This window comes from Plecotus auritus (genome assembly GCF_963455305.1).
Source record: "Plecotus auritus genome assembly, chromosome: 1".
NCBI classification, from domain to species: domain Eukaryota; kingdom Metazoa; phylum Chordata; class Mammalia; order Chiroptera; family Vespertilionidae; genus Plecotus; species Plecotus auritus.
Genome location: NC_137770.1, coordinates 202,134,452 through 202,158,983, shown reverse-complemented (window position 1 = coordinate 202,158,983; position 24,532 = coordinate 202,134,452). Strand labels below are relative to the sequence as shown.

The 24,532-nt window shown below is 38.4% G+C and overlaps 2 protein-coding genes across 4 annotated transcripts in view; one reads left to right on the top strand and one right to left on the bottom strand.

Moving 5' to 3' along the window:
• Positions 1–24,532, top strand: part of SLC4A4 (solute carrier family 4 member 4) — a 348,112-nt gene that overhangs the window by 136,108 nt on the left and 187,472 nt on the right. For all 3 annotated transcript variants that reach the window (XM_080659937.1, XM_080659935.1, XM_080659936.1), the window contains 2 exons: positions 12,693–12,828; positions 22,987–23,147. In XM_080659937.1, coding sequence (XP_080516063.1) covers positions 12,693–12,828; positions 22,987–23,147 — 297 coding nt within the window. The remainder of the gene's footprint in view (positions 1–12,692; positions 12,829–22,986; positions 23,148–24,532) is intronic.
• Positions 17,151–17,957, bottom strand: LOC308244123 (large ribosomal subunit protein uL6-like; the record flags this gene model as incomplete). Its single annotated transcript, XM_080660145.1, has 2 exons — positions 17,151–17,402; positions 17,640–17,957. The coding sequence occupies 2 exons, from the start codon at positions 17,955–17,957 to the stop codon at positions 17,151–17,153; spliced, it is 570 nt and encodes a 189-aa protein (XP_080516271.1).

The window sequence follows — 24,532 nt, the reverse complement described above, 5'->3', positions numbered from 1 at the left end:
TGGTCATAGCCAGTCCTGTTACATGGTGTTGTACCAGGGTAGTGACATTGCCATGATTGGCTCTGGTGACACTGTTTACAATGTGGTACCCTTTCCAGGTGGATTTTCAGACACAGGGCATCAACAATGGTATGGAGCCAAAAGGATGAGTAAGTGTAAAACGTCCATTAAAATACGTGGGAGGTAGATTAATTGGAGGGTAGAAGGGGATGCAGGTTTGTGATATGCAAATGGGGAAAGAATCAGTGAAATTCAGTTATTTTTATTTCTGTGAGCCCATTTTTTTTTTCTCCCAAAGGTTTATGACCACCAACCAAACCTGGATTAAATGAAGGAGGGAAAATGATTAGTCAACTCAGGCTACCGTAACAAAACACCATAGGCTGGGTGGCTTAAACAACAGGAAATTATTTCTTACCGTTCTGGAGGCTAGGAAGTGCAAGACCAAAGGGCCAGGTGATTTGGTTCCCTAGTGAGGGCCCACTTCTTCTTTTTTTAAAAATATATATTTTATTGATTTTTTACAGAGAGGAAAGGAGAGGGATAGAGAGTTAGAAACATCGATGAGAGAGAAACATCGATCAGCTGCCTCCTGCACACCCCCTACTGGGGATGTGCCCGCAACCAAGGTACATGCCCTTGATCGGAATCGAACCTGGGACCCTTGAGTCCGCAGGCCGACGCTCTATCCACTGAGCCAAACCGGTTAAGATGGGCCCACTTCTTGACTTGCAGATGGAAAGCCTTCTCACTGTGTCCTCACACAGTGGAGAAAAAGAGGAAACAAGCTCTGGTATCTTCACTTATAAGGGCACCAATCCCGTCATGAGGGTCCCACCCTCATGAGTTCATCTAAACCTAAATACCCATGAAGGGCCCCATCTTTAAATACTATCTCATTAGGGATTAGAGTTTTTCTGTATGAATTTGGGGGAGGGGAGAGAATTCAGTCCATAATTGTTACTCATTAGGCCATTATTGAGGTTGCTAAAACCCAAAATGACTGATTTGAATTTTATATCTCTCTGATAGAGATTCTTGAAATATTGAAATAATATTAACAATATAATTAATATAATTAAATACTTAATAAAAGAATCAACAGACCAAAAAAGACTTTGAGCCAATGTCTTCTCAATACAGCAGTCCCTGGAATTTTATAGACAAAATTTATTTGACTGCTAGTCCATAACTGGGACTGCTTTTTTGTGAATGGCTTAGTAGCATTACAAAAAACACACACATATTAACGTCACTGATAGCCTAGTTTTAATTTTTCCACCCCTTGTATCGACAGAGATTATGAAGGAGGAAGACAATTAATTGGGGGAATTGAAGGGCTACCATCTTTTGATTCTAAAGAATTCTGAGTATTTTATACATATGACCCGAGTCCTGATAACGTCTTTGTAATGTAAACATAGGTAAGATTTTTTTTCCAACATTTTGAAGATGAAAGGCTAAGACACAGATATTTCCCAAAAATGTCTCAGCAAGTTCCAGTTTTTATTACCTCTTGCTAGCTGAAATTGAACTTATTCTGCTCCTAAGTAAGATAGTTTGGTAGTGTTCTGAAATCCAGGATCTTAGTGCTGCTGACTCCTTATAGCTGAATAATAATGGCACGGTACATTAAGGATAATTGTGGTAATTGACAGCTTTTCATGTGTGGGAGTTTATTAATACATGGATGCCTAAGTATTTTTAAAATTACCTTATCTTAATGAATGCTATTTTGCTGTTTTAATTTCTTAGCTAATTTGAAACAGAAAAAGTAACCATCTAATTTACCTGTCTAGAATCTGCCAGCATGTAAATCATTAGTAATTTTCTGGATCTGTTGAGGTAGAGGTAGGTTAAAGCATGGAGAAAGGCTAGATGACTTGTACAGATCACTCTAAGAAAACTTGAGTTCCATATAAACAAATTCTTTGATACAATTACTTTGAAGATGCTGATCTCTAACCCGTTAAAATGGAATTGTATCTGCATCTATCCGGACTCTTGGTTGCAAGTGACCAAAAAAAAATCTCAGATTACTTTAAGCTAAAAAGGAATCATCACATATGGTTGAAAAGTAACTGACTTCAGGTCTGGCTGAATCTAGGTGCTTAAATGATGGCATTAAGAACCCGTGTCTATCTGGTTCTAGTTCTTCCATGTTTACTTTGTTCTCAGGCAGGCTCTTCCCTTAGGTTGCAAGATGACCATCTGCACTCAAAGATTTTGTTTTATTATCTTAGCACTTTAGCATAAAGTGAAAATCTATTTCCTGGAAGTTGCACCAAAAAGCTGACACTTCCTCTGATTGGCCTGGATTAGGTAAAGTACCCCCTCAAAAAATGAATTGCTGTGGCCAAGAGTTATGATATCCTCATTGTTCAGACCTGTATCGCAGGGGCTGAATTCAGCCTCAGTGAACTTACAAGTATAAAGATGGTTCTCCAAAAGAAAATTGGAGGCTGTTGTCAGAAAATGAGTTTAGGTTGCTGAGTGGTCGGGAGTAACAGATCATTACTACAATGCGTTTATGTTTAAAGATTTATATGTATGTGAAACTTAGTTATTTCTCATTTCTTATAGTTATGAATATGAAAATGAAGTTTGAGGATTTTATATGTATATTTAAGTGTATTTCTAGAATACTACAGTGGTCTAATAATTAGATAAATTGTGGAAGTTTTAACAACCATGATGTCAAACTATAAACTATATCTCAGAATGAAGACGGGAAATGAATACTTAAAATTATGACTATGTGAATCAGTTGGTGGTAGCGTATTAATAACGTAAAGAGATAAAGTTATTTCTTTTTATACTTTGGTTTGAGAGCTCAGAGTTTACCAGATGGTGGACTTTGTCAGGAGAAAATACAAAATCCAGAAATCCTCATTTAACCCACAGGAGGAAATTTGCATATAAACTTGCCATGCTCAGTATGAATTGTTCATTATGATCATTATTTCTATTAAAAACAATTTTTCTTGGTAGCCTGCAGGGTGGCCACAGTGGGATGCTTCCAAGACCAAAAATAAAAGGGCACAGTCACAAGGTGCCTTTGGGTGGTTAATGAACCAAATGCTCCGTTATTACGTGAGGACTATTTCATATGCCATTGTGATTTCTGTCTCTTCTGAGATCCAGTACATTTATGTCTGTGCTGTTCATGTGGCAATCTGACTCTTTTTTGTCTTTGTTTTTAAATGAGATTATCCATTAGAGTGTGATGGCTAAGAAATGGGCTTGGAAATAATATGGGTAGGTTTGAGATCAGATCACTTACTTTTGTGATCCCTTAACCTTTTAACACTCAGTTTCCCCATCTGTAATATAAGAATAATATAAGAGGAGAATAATAGTAGATATTTTATAGGCTTAACAATACCTGATACAGTGTAACCATTCAAAAACTTTAGTGATTGCACATTACATGTTTATTCATGGCATTTTTCCTATTGTTATTTGTTATCTTACCATCTAGGAGTTCCTTGAGGACAAAGAACTTAAAAATAGTTTGCGTTCTTTCAACAAATACTGTAGTGTATTGCATCCCCTAAAAACTAGTAAGTATTAAGTTACAAAATGAAAGTATAGAACTATAGATATTTCAATTATTGCTAGGCCTCAGGGTTTCCATTTTGTCACACCATCTCGTTTTCCTACTGCATTTACAAAGAGGCAGAGGAAAGAAGCAGAGAAATATTTCTTATGATAAACTGGGGCAGAATGTATATTATTCATTTTTTAACTGATTGTCTTACTCGTTCTGTTATCCATTCTTTTTTGTGTAACTTCACTGTGCATTACGTAGGCACCAAGAATAGTTGAAGTAAGGGATGAAACAGATGGTTGGCTTAGTCAAGGTGCAAAGACAAAGTACAGCAATGAATACCACATAAAGCAGTAGATATTAAATGTCTTCATAGAACTGCAGATTACACATTGTGGTCCCTCGGGTAGGTGATTGCATCAAGATGAAGAAAATAGCTTGCCTGAAGTTGTTTATTCTTTTATTTGTAGCTTCCTCAGCATAGAATGGTGACTGTATTTTGGTCTTGGTAAAGCTAAGATGGATTAAGGGGAAGGGTAGAATAAGGGCAGTTTTTAAAACAGATATTTTTCATTTCAGAGCTCTGTATGCTTCCTTTGGCAAATGGTTATGTTTTTATGTATTTGGAAATGTCCGAGGTTTATTAAGCCATATCTAATTCATTACTATTCAAAGTGACTATTAGGTGCATGGTACTAGGCCTGTCTTTGAGAGGAAAGTGCATAAAACACAGACCCTGTCTTCCAGGACCTTGGGGATCTAGTTGGAAAGTCATACCTACAAAAGTTAGGTAATCATGAGCAGGTTGCATATATATGTATGTGTTGGTGCTGAGTAAGTAATTTAAACACAAAGTATTATTATGGTTTAACTGAAGGAGAACTCACCTTTCTATGAATGGTTAATGTAAGTTCTTGGAAAAGATAGAATGTTCTACTGGAGCTTAGCAATTGAGTCAGAGTTAGAGGGAAGAATAATGTAGACAGGAAAAATGAAAATGATCTGAAAATGAGCAGGTGTAGTCTGTCACAAGACACTTCAGGATGTGGGAGACAAGGTTGGGCACACAAATTGGGGCCAGAGTGACATGAAAGGCAAACTGAGAATAGACAGTCTTCTAGCTGGCATGGTGGAGAGGATTCGGCTCATACAGCCTCTCTGACCGAGGGACAGTGGCTGCTCTGAGGCCAATCAAGTTCAGGCTCAACAGGAATGAGCGTGATGACGCGTGAGTGATGTCTTCTGTAGGTGCTGGTGGTGGGAGTGGAGTGCACAGCATTCCTGCCACATATCTGCCTTTCTTCTTGTCAGCAACAGGAATTTTGGAGCCCTAGGTTTCCCCAAACTTTTCAGACCATCACATTTTTATCCTGCAGGTGGACACTGGTCAGGGATAATCACATTGATCTAGGACCCTCCAGGAAATTCTACAGCTACTAAACAAGCAAATCTCCCCAAAGCAAAACATTTTAACAAGAGAACAGAATAAAAAAAAAAGAAAAGAAAAAAATCAAGGCAGAGGCTTTATCCACAGGGCTTCTGTTCCGACAAATGCGTTAGGATTAATTTGAAGTTTCTCTCTCTTCCCTCATTTCCCCCCTCCCTGTCACCCTCTCTCATTTTTCTCCCGGTTTTCTTTCATGATTAAACTAGGTTAGTTATTACTTAGAGTCAGAATCTTTTCATCTGTAATGCAAGTTGATTTTCTGATGTCCCCCTCGCCCTCAGTTATTGAAGTGGAACTGTAAGGATTTCATTATTTTCCCCTATTCTTTTATTGGCTGCTTCCCAGAATGTAGGTTATCTTTGTGTTCTCATTACTGAAGCTACTTAATTTGCTGAAGTAAGTAACACATGCAGAACTGGGCTTTTTTCTTCCCTACCTTACATACTTTCCACATGTATGGGCTCTTAAGGCCAGTATCTGTGAGAGCTTTCTTTCTTAGAAGCTAGGCAGATTGTACTAGTAAGGACCAGCAATTTTTTAAAAGAATTAAAGCCTTGAATTTAACTACTGTGTAATGATGATAATCATCCCACTTTTCAGATAGGGAACTTGAAACTCAGAGAGGTTAATTAATTCATTTAAGTCACACAACAAATAAGTAACAGAATTTGGATTCAAACTCTGGCAATTTGGCTCCAGAGTCTATACTTTTAATCTCAATGAAATGCTGTGTCTTGTGTTTAGCCCATTTAACCATTTGACCAAAAGTTATGGGGCCCTATCCTGTTTGGCTCAATGGATAGAGCGTCGGCCTGCGGACGGAAGGGTCCTGGGTTCGATGCAGGTCAAGGGCACATGCCTGGGTTGCCGGCTTAATGCCCAGTAGGGGGCGTGCAGAAGGCAGCCAATCTGTGAGTCTCATCATTGATGTTTCAATCTCTCTCTCCCTTCCTCTCTCTGAAATCAATAAAATTATATTAAAAAAAGTTACGGGAAAAAATGAATTCTTGATGCACTTCATTAGAGGGACTCTTGCTCTGCATATCTTTATGTTAAGAATGATGCTAGGGCCCTGGCTGGGGTAGCTCAGTGATTGGACTGAGCTACCCCAGCCAGGCACCAGTGAGTTTCTGGTTCATTCCCAGGCCCCTTTTGAGGCATGTGCAGGAAGCAACCAAATGATGTTTCTCTCTCACATCAATGTTTCTCTTCAAAACCGCCCCCCTCCCCGCCCCCAATCCTCCCTTCTCTCTAAAAATCAATGGAAAAAATACCCTTGGGTGAGGATTAACAACAACAAAAAAGATGTTAGAAATTTTGGGAAGGGTATTTTGCTGGCCACAGAGGATGCCCCTCCCATAGGTGGATATTTACAATACAATTGTTGATTCCTTTTAATTCCTAGGAAGCTCAGGAGAGCAACTAGGGAAAGGAATTTACAAGAATAGCAAGCTACTTTAGGACACATGATTTTGGAATTTTATTCCAAAGGGATTGTTATATTGGTTGCTTAAAGGCTGTATTTAATAAATAAGACAACTTAAGAAAGGTGCTTAGCCACATGCAAATGAATGAAACTGGATTAGTTTGTCCCAGTGTACAAAAACCAATTCAAAATGTATCAAAGGCCTAAATATAAGACCCAAAACAGCAAGTAACATAGAATAAAATATAGGTACCAAACTTATGGACCTTGGTTGTAGAGAAAATTTTATGAACTTGACCCCAAAGGCAAGGGAAGTAAAGGCAAAAATAAATGAATGGGACTATATTAACGAAGAGCTTCTGCACAGCAACAGAAACTGACAACAAAACAAAGAGGCAGCCAACCAGATGGGAGATGATGTTTGCAAACAGTAGCTCCAACAAAGGTTTAATTTCCAAAATATATAAAGAACTCATAAAACTCAACACCAAACAAACCACCCAATCAAAAAGTGGGCAGAAGATCTGAAAATACACCTCTCCCAAGAAGATACATGAACAGCCAATAGATATATGAAAAGACGTTCAACCTCACTGGCAGTTAGGGAAATGAAAATCAAAACTACAGTCAGATTACCCACTGACACCTGTTAGAGTGGCCATTATCAACAAGACAAGAAACAACAAGTGTTGAAGACGTTGTGGGAAAAAGGGAACCCTCATTCACTGCTGATGGGAAAGTAGACTGGTACAACCACTATGGAAAGCAGTCTGGCGATTCCTCAAAAAATTATGAATAGAGCTACCATATGACCCAGCAATCCCTCTTCTGGGTATGTACCCGAAAAACTTGAAGTCATTTACTTGCAACGATATATGACAACTCGAAGTCATTTACTTGAAAAGATATGTGCACCCCTATGTTCATTGCAGCATTATTCATGGTGGAAACAACCAAGTGGTACATATATACAGTGGGATACTACTCAGCATAAGAAAGGATGAAATAGCGCCATTTGTAACAACATGGATGGGTCTTGAGAACATTATTCTAGGTCAGTGGTCGGCAAACTGCGGCTCTAGAACCACATGCGGCTCGCGAGCCACGATTTGCCACTCTGTTGACTAATGAGTTTGCCGACCACTGGGATAGGGGCTTAATCACAAGGAACAACAGCAGCCTGTAATTATTGGAATCAAGAGTCTAGGTCAGTGGTCGGCAAACTCATTAGTCAACAGAGTGGCAAACCGCGGCTCACGAGCCGCAGTTTGCCGACCACTGTGCTAGGTGAAACAAGTCAGACAGAAAAAGCTAACAACTATATGATTTTACTCATATGTGGGATATAAAATTGAAGCTCATGAACATAAGCAGCAGTGTGGTGGTTACCAGAGGGAAGAGAGTCAGGGGAGAAGAGGGTCCTAATATATGGTGACAAGAGATGATTTGACTTTGGGTGGTGGGCATGATGCAATATACAGATCTTGTAACATAGAAACCCACATCTGAAACCTATATGTTCATGTTGGCCAATGTTACCCCAATAAATTTAATTAATAAAATTTAAAATAAAAAAAAGGGAAAGCTGCTTAGATACAGTGCCTAGTGAGGAAGACCAGAGGTATTGTTGCATCCTTCTTCCAGTCCATTTTGCAGAAGTCACAGGTGAATTGCTGTCTGATAAGCAGTGAGTTGTGTTTTCCTAGCTGAGAACACCGGACTACAGAGTAATGCTCTGTGGGTTAGAGCAGAGCAGAGGTGTGTGCTGTCTGTGCAGGAGCTTCTGTTATTTAAGCAGGAGAAACATTGACTCTTCCGTTGGAGGTTGGGACAAATCCACATCACCTCTTTCAGAAATCCAGAAATCGACAAAAGTTGATTCTCTAAACATAGTGCCCCTTCTAAAAGCTGGTTCTCACTCAGGGATCTTTGATGTTGAATGTTGATGAAAATCAATCAAATTTGTCAGTCAGCTGTAGAACCACTGGGATCAATAACTACATTTTTAGTAATGTGAACACTATACTCCTCAGAAGTATTACCCAGATTCCAAATTCTGCCTATCATTTTAAACTCTCCCCTTATTTTTTTATGCTATCCCTGATCCTCTAAAAAATAATCACACATTCTTTTTGTTGACTGGAAAGGCAATTGCAAATGTTTTTGCACAAAGTTCTGAAGCTTTAGATATTTTTCTACCAGAGATGTTAAGAAATTTTAAAGCCCTTTTTTTCTAATAACAAAAGTAAAACATATTATAACCTGTGCTAATATGTGCAATTACCTTATTTTTAAAATTGATTTTTACAGAGAGAGGAAGGGAGAGAGAGAGAGAGAAACAGTGATCCCATATGCTACCCTACCAGGGATCGAAGCCCCAACCTAGGTATGTGCCCTGACCAGGAACTGGTGTATAGGACGATGTTCTAACCAAACTGAGACACCCAGCCATGGCTCAATTACCTTATTTTAATGTTTTGCAAACACACTTCATAAATATTTTTTGCTTGTTGTTTAATTTAATTAATTGATGGATTAATTAATGTTTGCTTCCCCTCCTACCATGTAACTTTGATAACAACAGGAATCTTTTTGTCAAGTTCTTCACTTACCCTTTAGAGCCTGAAGCAAAGCCTATTAGAACATAGGTAACACTCAGTAAATACTGCTGAATGAATAAATGAATGAACTGTGCACACTTCAGAATTAATAGAAAAATAAAAGGAAGAAAATAAACATTTGAAAGATGTGTATACAGGCAATCCTTGCTTTTGCAGGACTGTAAAACTGACTATGCATGCTGAAGGTATGTAAAACAATCCTAATAATCAATGAGAAAAGTTACTATTATTGTTCTTTGACTTTTAAAAAATTTGCCAAATCATTAAGCTCCATCTTGCTTTTGGCTGTAAAGGCACAGGGGAATAAAAAAAGTAGTAAAACTAATATTTATTTAGTACATGCTAATTTTTAGAAACATTAGGATGAAAGGGGGTGATTCCTTTGTAAAATCTCATCAGAAGTAGTTTGAATAGTGCTTGCTTTCTTGCTATTGTACAACTAATGAAATGGAATGAGCATCTTTTCTATGCCCAAATTGTCATACTCCTCCCTAATTTGAATCAGCTTCCAATATTTTATCCTCTGTGCTTACCATGTCAAGAAATGTCTGAGAGTTGCTTTAATGTGAAGTGGTTTTTGGTTTGTTTTTTTGCCAGCACCACTTCCTTTGGGACATTGTTATCATTTTGTTACAACCACTTTCCTATTTATGTTGACCAGTATGCCTTCACTGAGTTCCCCCACTAGATAACTACTCTCTCAAATGGTCACTGGCAGCATTGTTTGTCTACATGCCCATGCCCAGTGAGGTCTTCTATGCCTCCATTTACATTTGACTACAGATTTCACTTCCGGTGTCATCAGGTTTTGTTTCTGTGCAGTTCTTTCATCTTTGTTGGCCAACTCTCTTTTGAGTATCCATGTTGTATGAATTTATCACTGGGAGATAAGAAGGCAACACAACCACACAGTTTGCTGTCTGTACATGAACTGGATAACAAATGTGTAGTAACCAATCACTGACAGACTTTGAAAGATGCACTATGACTGGTCACTGATCAAGATGCACATATGTTATTTACATAGTCATTAATTGTGGACTAGAGAATGAAGTTTGTACTTTAGTCAATTGCTCACAGTTTGTATACCAGGCTAACGAAAATTTGTACTGTGTTGTTAGGGGACTAGTATTATTTAACTAAACTGTGGTAACTGAAATTTCACACATATTGGAACCTTGCAAAGTGAGGACTCCCACAATTCCGGGCTATTTTATGTACATATATGTATTTTTTTCTTTACTAAAGTGGAATCACACTTTATTAAAGTGGAATCACATTATGAATTGACAATTTTATTTGTTTATTTAATATTAATGTATATACATAAAAAAACAATAATCTTAACTTCAGGTTTTATGACTATATAGTATTTTATTTTATTTTAAAATATATTTTTATTGATTTCAGAGAGGAAAGGAGAGGGAGAGAGAGATATAAACATCATTGATGAGAGAGAATCATTGATTGGCTGCCTCCTGCACGCTCCCTATTGGGGATCGAGCCTGCAATCTGGGCATGTGCCCTGACCAGGAATTGAACCATGACCTTCTGGTTCATAGTTCAACACTCAACCACTGAGCCTCACTGGCTGGGCAACTACATGGTATTTTATTGAATAGTTGTATTATAGTTTATTTAATCAATCCTCCTTTTTTGGACATTTTGGCTTTTTCTATTTTTCTTAATTATAAAACTGCGGTGATCACCTCTGTAGCTAAGTCTTTGAGATAACAACTGCTATTTATTTGAAATGAATGACTTTCTAATGATAGAATTGCTGACTCACTAGACTCATATACTTAAAAAAATTTTTTTTATTGATTTCAGAGAGAAAGGGAGAGGTGGAGAGAGATAGAAACATCAATGATGAGAGAGAATCATTGATCAGCCACCTCCTGCATGCTCCCTACTAGGGATTGAGCCTGAAACCCAGGCATGTGCCCTGATCAGGAATGGAACCATGACCTCCCCGTTCACAGGTCAATGCTCAACTGCTGAGCCATACCAGCCAGGTTCGACACATATACTTTTAAGACATTTCCATATCATTCCAAATTTCCATATCATTCCAAATTTCCCTTCAGATAGTGATGTTCCCTGTTAGGCTCCTAACAGGGAACATCACTATCTGAAGGGAAATGCCCAGATTGCAGGCTCGATCCCCAGTAGGGAGCGTGCAGGAGGCAGCTAATCAATGATTCATAAATTCATACAACATGGATACTCAAAAGAGAGTTGGCCAACAAAGATGAAAGAACTGCACAGAAACAAAACGTGATGACACTGGAAGTGAAATCTGTAGTCAAATGTAAATGGAGGCATAGAAGACCTCACTGGGCATGGGCATGTAGACAAACAATGCTGCCAGTGACCATTTGAGAGAGTAGTTATCTAGTGGAGGAACTCAGTGAAGGCATACTGTTGAACTATGAACCAGAAGGTCATGGTTCAAAATTTTTTAAGTATATGAGTCTAGTGGCATAAATTTTCTAAATCATTGCTGATATTAGACATTATCATTCCTTTTCATTTTTGCCATTTTAATAGGTAAGACATATTTTAATAATTAGTTTTGAATACTAGTTAGGTTGAATATTTTTATGGGTTTATTTGAGTAAATACATCTTGAGATACGAAATTTTATCCTTGTCCTCTTTATAATAGTTTTCAGATGATATGGATTTTTTTAGGTTAGTTGAGTACGTACATTTTTACACACACACACACACATGCACACAAAACATACACACACATATATATTGGTGTACCTGAACTACATTCATATGTACATACCATTCTTAGTTTTATCTTGGGATTATACTGGTATAGAGTATCTGTGGGCCTTAGGTTTGTAACAAAGCCTTCAGTTTCCAAATGCTACCCTTCAAAAAAAAGAAGGGGAACATAACCCATGACCTGGAGGAGATGCTAGTTAATTTTTTATTATGTTATTTTCAGGAGATGGGGTCAAAAGGAGCTAGTAGGGCATTCAATTCAAGTGTGTTGGAAATCCCCGCGCCCCCCCCCCGCCCCCCCCCCCCCCCCCCCGGTGTACAATATTTTACTTGGGCTTGTTTTTCCAAGTGCACTGAAGTGTGACTAAATATTTTTGGTGCACCATTATGTAAAGAAGAGGCCCATCTTGTTAAATATTTTTTCATCAACTTTGTAGTTAGCCTGTAAGGGCATGGGCGTTAGGCATTGGACAAAGGGAAGGTAGGTGGGAGGCGGGCACCTGGGCGAAACTGAGGATAGGAGTGCTCTGTTGTCTCCTCCCACTGTTGTAGAAAAGTGATTGGATCAAGCTGGCTTCTGTCTAATCATTTTGGATGGCTCATAAATGGGGAAGGAGAGAAAGTCATGAGGTCGGACCTCAGCTCATCTGAGGGCTAAAGGTTCTTTGTCACACACCACACAGAACTGGAGCGCTGTCCTTGCAGAGAGCTGAGATACAGTTTAGAACCAAAGGAAGAGAGAAGGGCTTTGATTTCTTTTTGTCTTGAGGTTGGGGATAAGCAAGGAAGATGTCTACTGAAGATGTGGAAGGGAAGCCCAGCAGCTTTGGGGACGGAGGAAGAGCTCGGAGCTACACGTTCCTCAGGGTGGTGCAGCCAGTGTTTAACCGCAGTATTTTCACTTCTGCAGTCTCTCCTGCCGCAGAGCGAATCCGATTCATCTTGGGCGAGGAGGATGACAGCCCAGCACCCCCTCAGCTCTTCACCGAACTGGATGAGCTGCTGTCCGTGGATGGGCAGGAGATGGAATGGAAGGAGACAGCGAGGTGAGGCATGGTGTATGTGTGCAGTACTGACCTGGGGGAACAAGGATGGGCAAGAGAGTTGAGTGTGAATGAGCACCTTTCTCTAACCTTAGCACTTTGAATAACTGATGAGCATGATGTTGGCTGGGTTAGGGAATTAAACAATTTTTCTCTTCTCTTTCACATTGACATGATGCTGGACACCCTTTATTGTACTGCTAGAGCATCGTTTCACTGATCCGTGTTGCTATAATTTTAACCCTGATGAGGAATTAATAGTAAATCTCCACCCATATGCTACTTATTAGTGAAATATTTTAAAATAAACTCAAGTACCCAAACATGATAGTGTAGAGATATGTGCCTTCAGCCTCCACATGTCAAAATATCTTGTGAGATAATGTTTGATTTATTATCCATTCCCTGTTAGGAGGGAGGTTGCAAAGGCAGTAACTGGTACCAACAAACTTGCTATTATTCCAAGTAAAAACCTGTCATCTTTTTAAATATCCAGTGAAAGTAAGTAGAAGATTCACCTGAACTTAGAGTTTAGAGACCTGAGTTCTAGTTCAAACTCTGTAGCCTGTTAGCTCAAAACAGTTTCTCAGAACTTTGATTTCATTACCAATGGAGTGGATAATAATGCCTACTTCATATAACATGTATGCTATATAAGATATGTAACATATGTAAATATAATATACAATATATGTCTGATTATTTTATATATACACACGTGTACGTATATAATGAAATTCTTCGTAAATTGTTAAGCACTGTATAAATATCCAAGTTTTTATTAATTTCATGAGAGCAGAGCTTTTCCTTCTTTCTATATATAGGTTTAGTTATATATTCCACACTAAATCTTTGATGACATATAACATTTACATAAGATAAAGACTGATATAATGCAGTTGTTGGTCTCTCATTGCCATCATTTCATGGAGAGTCAGTATATTTCACTTTCTTAAACAGAATTATGTTAAGGTATGCCTTTCATAGTCTGTAATTTAACTAAAACCAATTAAATTGAACCAGTGTTTTTTGAATGCCTGGGATAGGTCAGGTACTATTTTAGTATTGGGAATACAGAAGTAAATATTTTTATTACTTGCTCTTTTAGGATCTCTTTTCATGTGTCTCTTCTTCCCATTCTCAGTACCAATAACCTGGATATAGTATAAAGTCCTTCATAAATGTACTTTTAGTTCATAAAACATCCTGCAAAAGAAGGCTTTTGAAGCAGAACCTTTTATTAGTATCTCCATTTCATTCTTTCTTTCCCTTCTTCCTAACAGAAAAAGAATGAGAGTTGTACTGTTGCAATCTGAATTAAGTGTTGGGGGGATGTTGGTTTAGCCTTGGCTCTGTATTAACCAGCTGTTTAACTTTGGGTGAGTCATGTAGTCATGTCGTCTTCCTGAGTGTGCATTTTCTATTCTATCAAATGAGGGTCCTATTGGGTTACATCCTCATACTTTAGAGCTCTAAAATTCCATCCCTGCTGTATACTGGTGTAGTCAGCTGTGATTAGAAGACATATTTGACTCTTATTTTTATCTTAAAGTTCTGTGAGAATACTTTATATAGATTAGAATTCAGGTATAGCATCCTGTTTTTCTTTCAGTCAAGTGAAGACTACACTTTATTTTCTATGACCCCTGGTCCCAGAAATGTGGAGAGATCACAGTTCACTTATAGGTAATAAAATGTTGAGAGAGGTGGACATCGTATTTTCCTTTAAGATTGTTAAAGATTAAGATGGTCTTAAATACTGTATTATCCATAAAGACTTTATTTCCTTGGAAGCATATGTGTCATTTTGATGATGCCCTTGGTTCCTGGGAGATTGGACTTCTGGAGAAGTGTGTTGGGAATATGCCAGGTATCAGAGGGAAGCTGTCCAGGAAGAAACATACTTACACATAGTCAACACCTACGACTCCTCCTATATAGGACTTGCCACAGTTACTAGTAACAATTAATCAACCATATATGTGATATTATTGTTTTGGTTTTATCTCCCTCCTTACACTAATTCATATGAAGGCAGGGATCACCATGTCTGTCTTTTACTACTGCATTCCCAGTTCCTTGCTATACCTGGTACATAATAGGTCAGTAATATTTGTTGAGTGTGATTAGTTGAGAACTGATTGCTTTATAAACAAGTGTTCTACATATACCTTCTTGGAGTTCTGTGGTAATCCATCCCTGATGGATAGATAGCTGAATGATAAACCCAGCACATCATTGAGAAAGCCCAGAAGAGGAAAAAAGCCCTGTGTTTGATGTTTCAAACTAATTCATCCGTATACTGATGCCATCTGCTTTTAGTTCTCTAGCCATACTTCTTGCCTTATTTGACTGAAAACAAATGATGGCCCAGCCGGTGTGGGTCAGTGGTTGAATGTCAATCTATGAACCAGGATGTCACGGTCCTATTCCTGGTCAGGGCCCATGCATGGGTGGTGGGCTTGATCCCCACTGTGGGGTGTGCGGAGGCAGCAGATCAATGATTCTCTCTCACTATTGATGTTTTTATCTCTCTCTTCCTCTCCCTTTCTCTCTGAAATAACTAAAAATATATTTAAAGAACACACAAATGGTTGGATAGCTAGTGAGCATCTCAAAATAGCATGTCTAGAATGAAGCTTCTGATTCATTTACTTCAGATAAGCTCCTCCTACAGAGTTCCTCACTACAATGAAAACTCCATTTTTGTAGCTGCTCAAGCCAGAAACACAGTAGTCTTCCTTGACTCCTGTCTTTCTCTACACCCCTTACTTAATCCTTTGGCAAATCTTATCTATTTATCCTCCAAGATACTCAGAATCTCACCATGTCTTATATTCAGTACTGCCATAACCTGGTCCAAGCCACCATTATCTCGCACCTAGATTACTGCAAATCCTTCTTAACTAGTCCACCTCGCTGCACTTGCCTTGCCCTTACCTCCCTCATGAATTGTCCACGATGATCTCTCTGACCTCATCTGCTTCTTCTGTTCTTGTTCTCTCTGCTTGCATCTCAATGGCCAGTCATGCTCCTGTGTCAGGGATTTTGCATTTGCTGTTCCCTCTGTCTGGCTCATTTTCTCACCTCCTTCAGGTCTTTATTCAAATATGACCTTCTAAGTGACTGCCCTTTCTATAGCGGAAGCATTCCCCCAACTCTCTATCCCCCATGCTCCATAATTTGTATCTTTAGCATTTACCAGCATTTAGCATTTTACATACATTGTTATTTTCTCTTATGAATAAAATTAAAGCCCTCTGAAGGCAGGAATTTTTGGTTGTTTTGTTCACCACTATGCTTCCAGTGCCTACAACTACCTGGCACACAGTCTACAATCAAGACATCTGTGCTAAGAGAATGAGTGGAGAAATAGGACCTTGATTCTTAGTTTACTGCTCCACCTAAACCCTGTTGGGAAGTTTTGAGGTGATTGTGCCTCCAGAAATTATTCAGGTTTTTAGTAATTTTTACTTCCTGGATGTTTGCAATAATTTGACTGCCATTTATGAGGTCCGGTTTCCAGACATGATCGGGTTCTTTTTCCATGAAAAGCTCTCAAATCTACCAGACCAATAAAAGTGTTGTGCTTAGAGGGAATTCACTTTATTTTTGAAAGTGCAGCATGGATATTTTTGTGGCTAACTTATAAAATTGAGAAACCCCAATTGACAGATTATTGTATTCCATAGAGAACTAAGCTACCAGACTTCTTCAGCTTAATATATGTTCTACTGTTCACATCCTCTACCCATTTTAATACTCTTCCTTTTAATGTTCTATACTTTTCATTTGACTAATGATTTGATATCACCAAGAATATCCTACATTGAGTGTCAGAGTTACTGTAGTTTCAGTCCTGTTTCAGGAAGTTCAAGTTAGCTCCGTGTCTCAAAAAGTAAGGAGGAGGATTTCAGTAGTAGGAAAAATATCCCCATTTAAGTTGTGGAATTCACAGTAGTCATGTAAAACTATGAACAAGGGAAGCTTTTATTTATATGAAATTTGAAGGATAGCCAGTACTACCACCTTCATTTTTCACATCTTTCCCCTGCTCTTCCTTTTCCTAAAAGTTAGAACTTTAAATTTTTACTGGCTCTTCCAACAGAGTTCAAGTTAAAGACTGTGCAAAGGGTGGAATGATCAGACCTAAGAAGACTATATGATCAGTGGAATGCAGAGAGCACTGTGTGTTTTTTCTTTCAATACAAGGCTTTTATTGTATCTTTATAATATCGCAAACATCTTTATAATATCGCAAACAAGTGTGACACATCATTCGGCATCTTGGTGTTTCTATAGTTGGACAACTTAGATCTTATTCATCAGCCTGCTGAACTGGTCCTTTTTCGGAAACAGATACCATCCAAAAATTTTTTGATAACCTTGTTTTTAACTGTTGTGGCTCGCTGAATCAAAACAGCTGAATTTGATACAAGTTCAATGTCATTTCCTTCAAGAATCAACTCATCTTTCTGGGCTTGAGATACTGAATAAGCAATGCCTGACCTCATCTGAACTCTGTGAATGTATTTTTCACCCAAGAAATTTCTAATTTCAACAAGAGAACCATCCTCCTTTTTTTTTTTTAAATATATTTTATTGATATTTTATAGAGAGGAAGGGAGAGGGATAGAGAGCTAGAAACATCGATGAGAGAGAAACATCGATCAGCTGCCTCCTGTACACCTCCCACTGGGGATGTGCCCGCAACCAATGTACATGCCCTTGACCGGAATCGAACCCGGGACCCTTCAGTCCGCAGGCCGACGCTCTATCCACTAAGCCAAACCGGTTTCGGCAGAACCATCCTCCTTAATAACAATGTTGATGGGGAAGTGAGCGTACACAGACCTCATATTGTAATGGAAGCTCAGTGTAACACCCTTGATCATGTTCTGTACATGACTGTGGATAGTGCAAACTGTGGCCAGTTCCTTTCTATTTCCCCACCATTTGTCAACCCAGAGCCTCTTCTTTTTCTTTCCAAGGAGACTGAGCTCTACATTGATGTAGTTGAAGTCCCTCCACAGGGTGCCTCTGGGGCCCTTCACAATAACTGTGCATCCTTTCAGAGTGATGTCCACATTTTCTGGGATGTCCACAGTCTGATTGCTGAGAATGGTCTTCATCCTCACAGTAGATGTGTCACAAAGCGAGAGCACTGTGTTTTAAAGAGTACTCCTAAGTGTTAGGTCATTAGAATACTGACATTTAGTAATGTAGCAGTAATTATAATGGAATATTTGATATTAGGGAAGAAGCCCATGTTTCTCATTAAGAATTTCTAGGAGCTAGGTATTAGCTAGTGGACTCATGAAGCAAACTGGTAAAGAATAAGTCATGGTCCAGCTTTGGTGATGGCCCCATCACCAAACTCTGTTTCTTTGAATCAGTAATATCTCTGCAGAAATCGTTATTGGCTTTCACTTTTATTTCAGTGACTGTTCAAATGGGCAATGTTGTAAGTGGTGAATGTCACAAGAAACTGTGTTAAAGTTCACTCCCCCAGTGTCTCAGTGGGTAAGAAGGAAAGGCATCAAAAGTTTCAGCAAATGAACAAGCCAACGAAGGGAAAGGTTATTGGGTTTCCCTTCTGCTAGGAGAACACACAGGAGCACCCGCTTGTTCCAGTTTGCCCTGCAGACTGACTGATATACCTCTGGAGAATCTGATGTTAGGGCCTGGCCATCAAACGGAGCCGCGTGCACTGATCCTGGGGCTGTGGAGAGAAACCGCTCCCTTCCCAATTGACATTAACTTCTCTTTGGAAAATTCCGTTTGAGACCAAGTTCATTGTTTCTGTAAGAAAAAGGCTGAAGGAAAGGGAATTTAATCACTTTATAATTCAATGTAGTTACAACATACAGATAATTTTATATAAATATGCAGAAGTGTAACTTCATATACTTTTTATACGTACACATAACTTTTATAACAACATGCATAGGACTTTTGCAATAACTTTCACAGTTGCTCTAGAAATTTAAGCATTCTCCTTAAAAATATCATTTATCCCAGATACACACTAGCACTGGTTTTTTTTTTTTATGTGATGAGGCAATTACTAGTTAGCAAGAAATTTTATTATCATTTTAATAGTTTTATGAAGTTGAACTATAATCTAGGGCAAAGGTCATGTCAATTTTCCACAGTAAAACTGGCATATTTTTAAGTTAGAGGTCTTGTCTTTTCTTAATTATATTCAATCATATGATTGGAAAATTGCAAAATTCAGTGAGTCCCAGTGAGTTTTCTATTTCTTCACCAAATGAGTTGAGTCCTGTTGTTTGGCAGTCACTCAGAGTGTGTTAAACTGCAGTGTGCTTTATCATTGTTCTTCTAAGACCTTGGAATAAATAAACTTCACCTAATAAACTCCTCGTCCAAGGTTACAACAGTTTTGTAATGCAAGCATTTAAAAAGCCAACTTCTTAAATTAATTTTCCTATAACATGTCAAGTACTAGGCAGAAGAAAAAGTGAGAAACTTATTGCAGACACATGGTTATTCATAGCTATTATGGAGGGTAGATAGGCTTTTAGTACATTTAACAGGAAGAACATCTATTTTTTACCATTGTAATTACATGGTTCTGAAGCACCTTTACAAATCCATTGGCTGAACTTTGGTACCTTGGCCTTAGCCTTTTCCTTAATGGGTTCTATTTGAGTTGAGTAGTTTTCAGTATTTTTTTTTTTTTCAAATTTGTCCTTGCTACGTGAGGAGGATGGAGATGGGATGTGTAGTTTCTAGAATGAAACTCCCTGCAAATAATCTGTTTAAATGGCAAACTTAGTTGACGCCTGAAAGCATATGTTGGAAGTACCTTGAACAAGCAATTCTTTAAACAATTATTGCAATACATTTTAAAGGAATTTAATAGTCCTTATTCCAGAATTTCCCTTATGCTGTTAGCTATGCTAGGATATGACATCATCACAACATTCAATATTTACTGAATTCAAAATGAAATAGATGCTAAACTGAACTATGAGATAATACTTATCCCCTGAGAATCTGGATTCCAAGGCGCTGGCTAGTTTGAGACTGCATTTCATTCCTCTACTAGAGGCCTGGTGCACGACATTCGTGCACTGGGCGGGGGGGTCCTCCAAGCCTGGCCTGTGCCCTCTCGCAGTCCACAACCCCTCAGGGGATGTCCAGCTGCTGGCTTAGGCCCAGTGCCCCCTGCGCTCATCAGCCGTGAGCCCAGCTTCTGGCTGAGCGGCGCTCCCCCTGTGGGAGTGTGCTGACCACCAGGGGACTGCTCCTGCATTGAACATCTGCCCCCTGGTGGTCAGTGCACATCATAGAGACTGGTGGTTCTGCCAGTCATTCTACTGTTTGGTCGATTAGCATATTAGGGTTTTATTATATAGGATTGTTAAATCTTGATTTAATGTCCTCTAGGAAGGTGAGTAATGCTATTCCATAAATCCAAGCTAGTTAAGATTTATGATTTCTAAATATACTTTAAAAACTTGTTCAAAGTCATATTGAAGTATAGTGTGGTTCCTGTAATATACACTATGGAGAGGAATGAAATAAAAGATCAATCACAGAAGAATGCAGAGGTTTTACTCCTTTAAATTTTTTTTTAAATTAAACTTATACTGTCTAAATATAGTAAAATAGAACCATTGTCACGTGCTGTGTGTAAGTGAGGCTTAGTTTTCTCTCAAGAAATGGTTTTGGCAATATGAATTTATGGCAGATGGTAAAAAGGGGGACTCGTTTAGTAAAGATTAGCCGGAATTGAAGGCTGTATAAAACACTTCCCTTCATTGAGTTTCTAGCTGACTCTTGTCATTCATCTTGGGCTTAAATTTTATGGCCAAAGATTCTACTCCTCAACTAATAAGAATACTCTTAGGAATGAAAATAAGGAGTCACTACAGTCTTTAAAGATGATATAATTTTTATGTAACCCTGTCTTGGTTTCATATGCTATATAATCTTCTAACCTCTAGAGTCTTATCTTGAGCAATAACTTATAACATCAAATGTAAATGTGATTCACATAGTAGTTGCCAACAAACATGGTTAGAGATTCTGTCAGCAAGCATGAAAAGATAATACACCTAAAGTTAACCAATGTAATATGCTCCATAAAATGATTACTTTCAAAATAACCCCAATTACCTTTTATCGTTTTGGCAAATTATATGAGTGTGATGTAAAATTGTCATTGTTCTATTTCTGCGGTTCTAATACCGAAGTGAAGAACTAAATTACACATATACATACACACACAAGAATATTAAGGGTCTTTGGTTCTTTCTTGGGATGTTTTGCAATCACTTTGTAGAGATAAACAAGGCCCAGTTATGAAGGTTTAAAACTTTGGTGGTGCTGTTTGTTTTTTAACTTGTGAGGAAAGCCTGTAAAAAGTCTCCACTGCCTACATATTTTGGGATACAGGGGAAAGGAGGAGGGTCTTAGAATTAAGGATGAGGTTAGGAATAAGGTTGCCATTGACAAGTGGGAGTTTATTGGGTGGGAGAGGCTTCCTGAGAGGGGTAATGGAGGGAGACTTTTCAAATATGGCTAAAATACTTCTGAATCACATGAGTGTTAGGCTTGCTTAAAATTCTTAATTTTCTATGACACTGTGGCTGACCTCTTGATCTCTTTTCCCTCCTGGTTCTGCTAATGTGTTTTTTCCCTCCTCTGGGGGTGGTGAGCGGTCTATAAATAATATCTTATGTAGAGCTTCCTCTGATCTCTGCCCTTTGTTCTCATGTTTAGTGAGCGTTTAGCTTTTCTAGGTAAACATTTTTCAATCATTAAACCTTTGGGTGAAGAATGTAGAAAAACAATTTTTTATACCCCTCTCTTGATCTTTTTCAGTATCTTTTAGAAGGTTTGAAGTGAGAGGAAAAAAGCATTTTTCTTTGGATCATGCTGAATAGCAAAATGATAATGCTTTCCTTTTTTTTCTTTAATGTGTATTTTTAACCAGTGTATGAAGAGTCTATACCAGTGTAATGTGTGGGACATAAGAACTGTCAAGTGTGTTTTGCTCTCATTTCCATTAAACTTTTTGATATATATTACTAAGCTATCAAAATGTCCAGGAATCTCAGAAAGAAGAAGCTCTGAAAGAGGGTTGTTTGCTCCATTGCTAAGGTTAATAGATCTGTTATAAGAAGATATGTTGTTCGTTGAGCTTGTGTATTTTTAAACACATGTGAAGCCAGATTTTAAGGAGGGAACATAGGTTAGCAGAGAAATATGTATTAAAGTAAGACATAGCAACACATGCTCACCCTCTGTAGGCATTAAAGGGGAATTTTATATTCATGTGACCACTTTACACCATGTTTTTCAAATATTTAAGATAAATATTGGTTTATAACTGATATTTCACCTTCTATAAATTAACCTTGTGAATTCACATAGTGGTGGCTCTACCTACATGGATAATTCTGTAATGCATATTTTTCTACCTTATTTTAAAAAAATTAGTTAAATCATTCTAAAGGATTTTGTGGTTACTGATAGACAGATATAAAACCTTTGGTTCCGCCCTAACCGGTTTGACTCAGTGGATAGAACATCAGCTTGCAGACTGAAAGGTCCCAGGTTCGATTTCGGTCAAGGGCATGTACCTTGGTTGCGGCACATCCCCAGTAGGAGGTGTGCAGGAGGCAGCTGATCAATGTTTCTACCTCTCTGTCCCTCTCCCTTCCTCTCTGTAAAAAATCAATAAAATATATTTAAAAAACAAAACAAAAACAAAAACAAAAGACCCTTTGGTTCCTTTGGGTTTTTTTTTTCTCTCTCTCATTAGGGAAAGGTGCAGACTACTGACTCTGTTTGGCGTATTTATTTATTTATTAAATTTATCTTTATTCTTGAAAGTATTACAGATGTCCTCTTTGTTTTTTTCCCCATTGACTCCATCTACCCCGCACCTGCCCCTCCCAGGCCTTCAACACACTATTGTCTATGTCAATAGGCTATGCATATAAGTTCCCTGGTTAATCCCCCATCCCCCTCTGCCCATCACAATTAATGATATAATAAGGATTTAAGACTCTAGGAAAGGAGACATTTTGGTAGTGCTGATGGGGGTGGAAACGGAGGGGTTGATGTTGCCATTTCCAAGGTAGTTAGAACACTTTTAATTGCTATTCATGAATCTCATGTTCCTAGGTGGATTAAGTTTGAAGAAAAAGTGGAAGAGGGTGGGGAGAGATGGAGCAAGCCCCACGTGGCCACATTATCCCTTCACAGCTTATTTGAGCTGAGGACATGTATGGAGAAAGGATCCATCATGCTTGACAGGGAGGCTTCTTCTCTCCCACAGTTGGTGGGTAAGTATGTTGTTTTAAGTTCCTATCATTTTTTCATCTTTTCCTACCTATTCATGAGTTTCCATCAATGCTGATGATTTCTAGTGTAAGCAGAGTTGAATATTCTAGAATATTTACTCTCTCTCATTTTATGTTTTAAAACTAGTAAGGTTTCTTGCAGAAAATTTGGAAAATACAGACATATATTGAGAAGAACATTTAAGAAGTCATTCATTGCACCTAACATTTTGGTGTATTTTTATCCAGTTTTGTTTCTCAGTCTTCTCTTTTATGCTTTCCATTTTTATGTTATTTTATAAAAATTAATATTGTGATTATACTATATGTACATGGATATGCATCTATTTTCTAGGATTAATATTTTGAATGGAGTCCCCACCCAATTTTTTGGTTATATTGGACTGGATGTCTGGATACTAGGTTTCTCGAACTCTTTTTCCTTAGACATTGAACTGAGCTGCTCTAGGCCTCAGTTTTGTCGTCTGTACAATAGGGTTTAAATCCTCTGTAGGAAGGAAAACAGTCTAGTTCCTGGGTTGGGGCTGATTTTGTAGACGGAAGTCAAACTTCTTTAGCTGTAGGTAGAGAAAAGTTGTGTGGAGCCAGAAGCCAGCAGGACCTTATGGGCTAGTGGTCAGATCACATTAGTTCTGAGTGTCATTTGTACAACCACCCGCAAGTCAGTGAACCTAATGGTACAGGGCAGCTTTGGCATCTTTTGCAATTAGTGTTGTGTAGTGAAAGTTAACTCATCATGTAGAACACCTTGGGCACACATCACTACATTCCAGACAGTAGTAATTGTTTTTATTTTCTAGCAGAACCAGAAGTATGGCCTAAGCGGCCTTAATACCCTTCAGATCTAGGTGTACTGAATAACAGCATAGGTGTGTTGCTCATTGAGCACACCTTCAAAAACAGGTGCAGGGGCTCTGTCTGTTATTCCTAGGAAAATTCCATAACCAGGTGACCATTGGACCTGTTAGGATGACTACACTTTCCCAAGGGATCTTCAGGGTGCCTACTTTGGGATTATGGGGAAGAGGATGTGGATCATGGCTCTACAGAAAGGGACTAGTGTAAAATTTCTGTGTAATTTCAGATTGCTGCAAAATTTCTTTGATTATCTTTAGACAAAAGGCTTGCCTATGGCATCTGTGTCTTTCTAGACACTGGGGAGTTTATAGCACTTACACTGAAAGAAAAGATTTGTTGTCAGATGAGGCATATATCTGGCTGATGTGTATGTATTCCCTTCTTCTTCAGAGCTTGTTAGATTTGCAAAGAAGCCCCATACTTTTCATGCATCTGAAGTATTGAAGGTGCATGAGAAGGGAGAAAGACCAATGTGAAGATGCTGGGTGGACAGAATTAATGAGTTCATA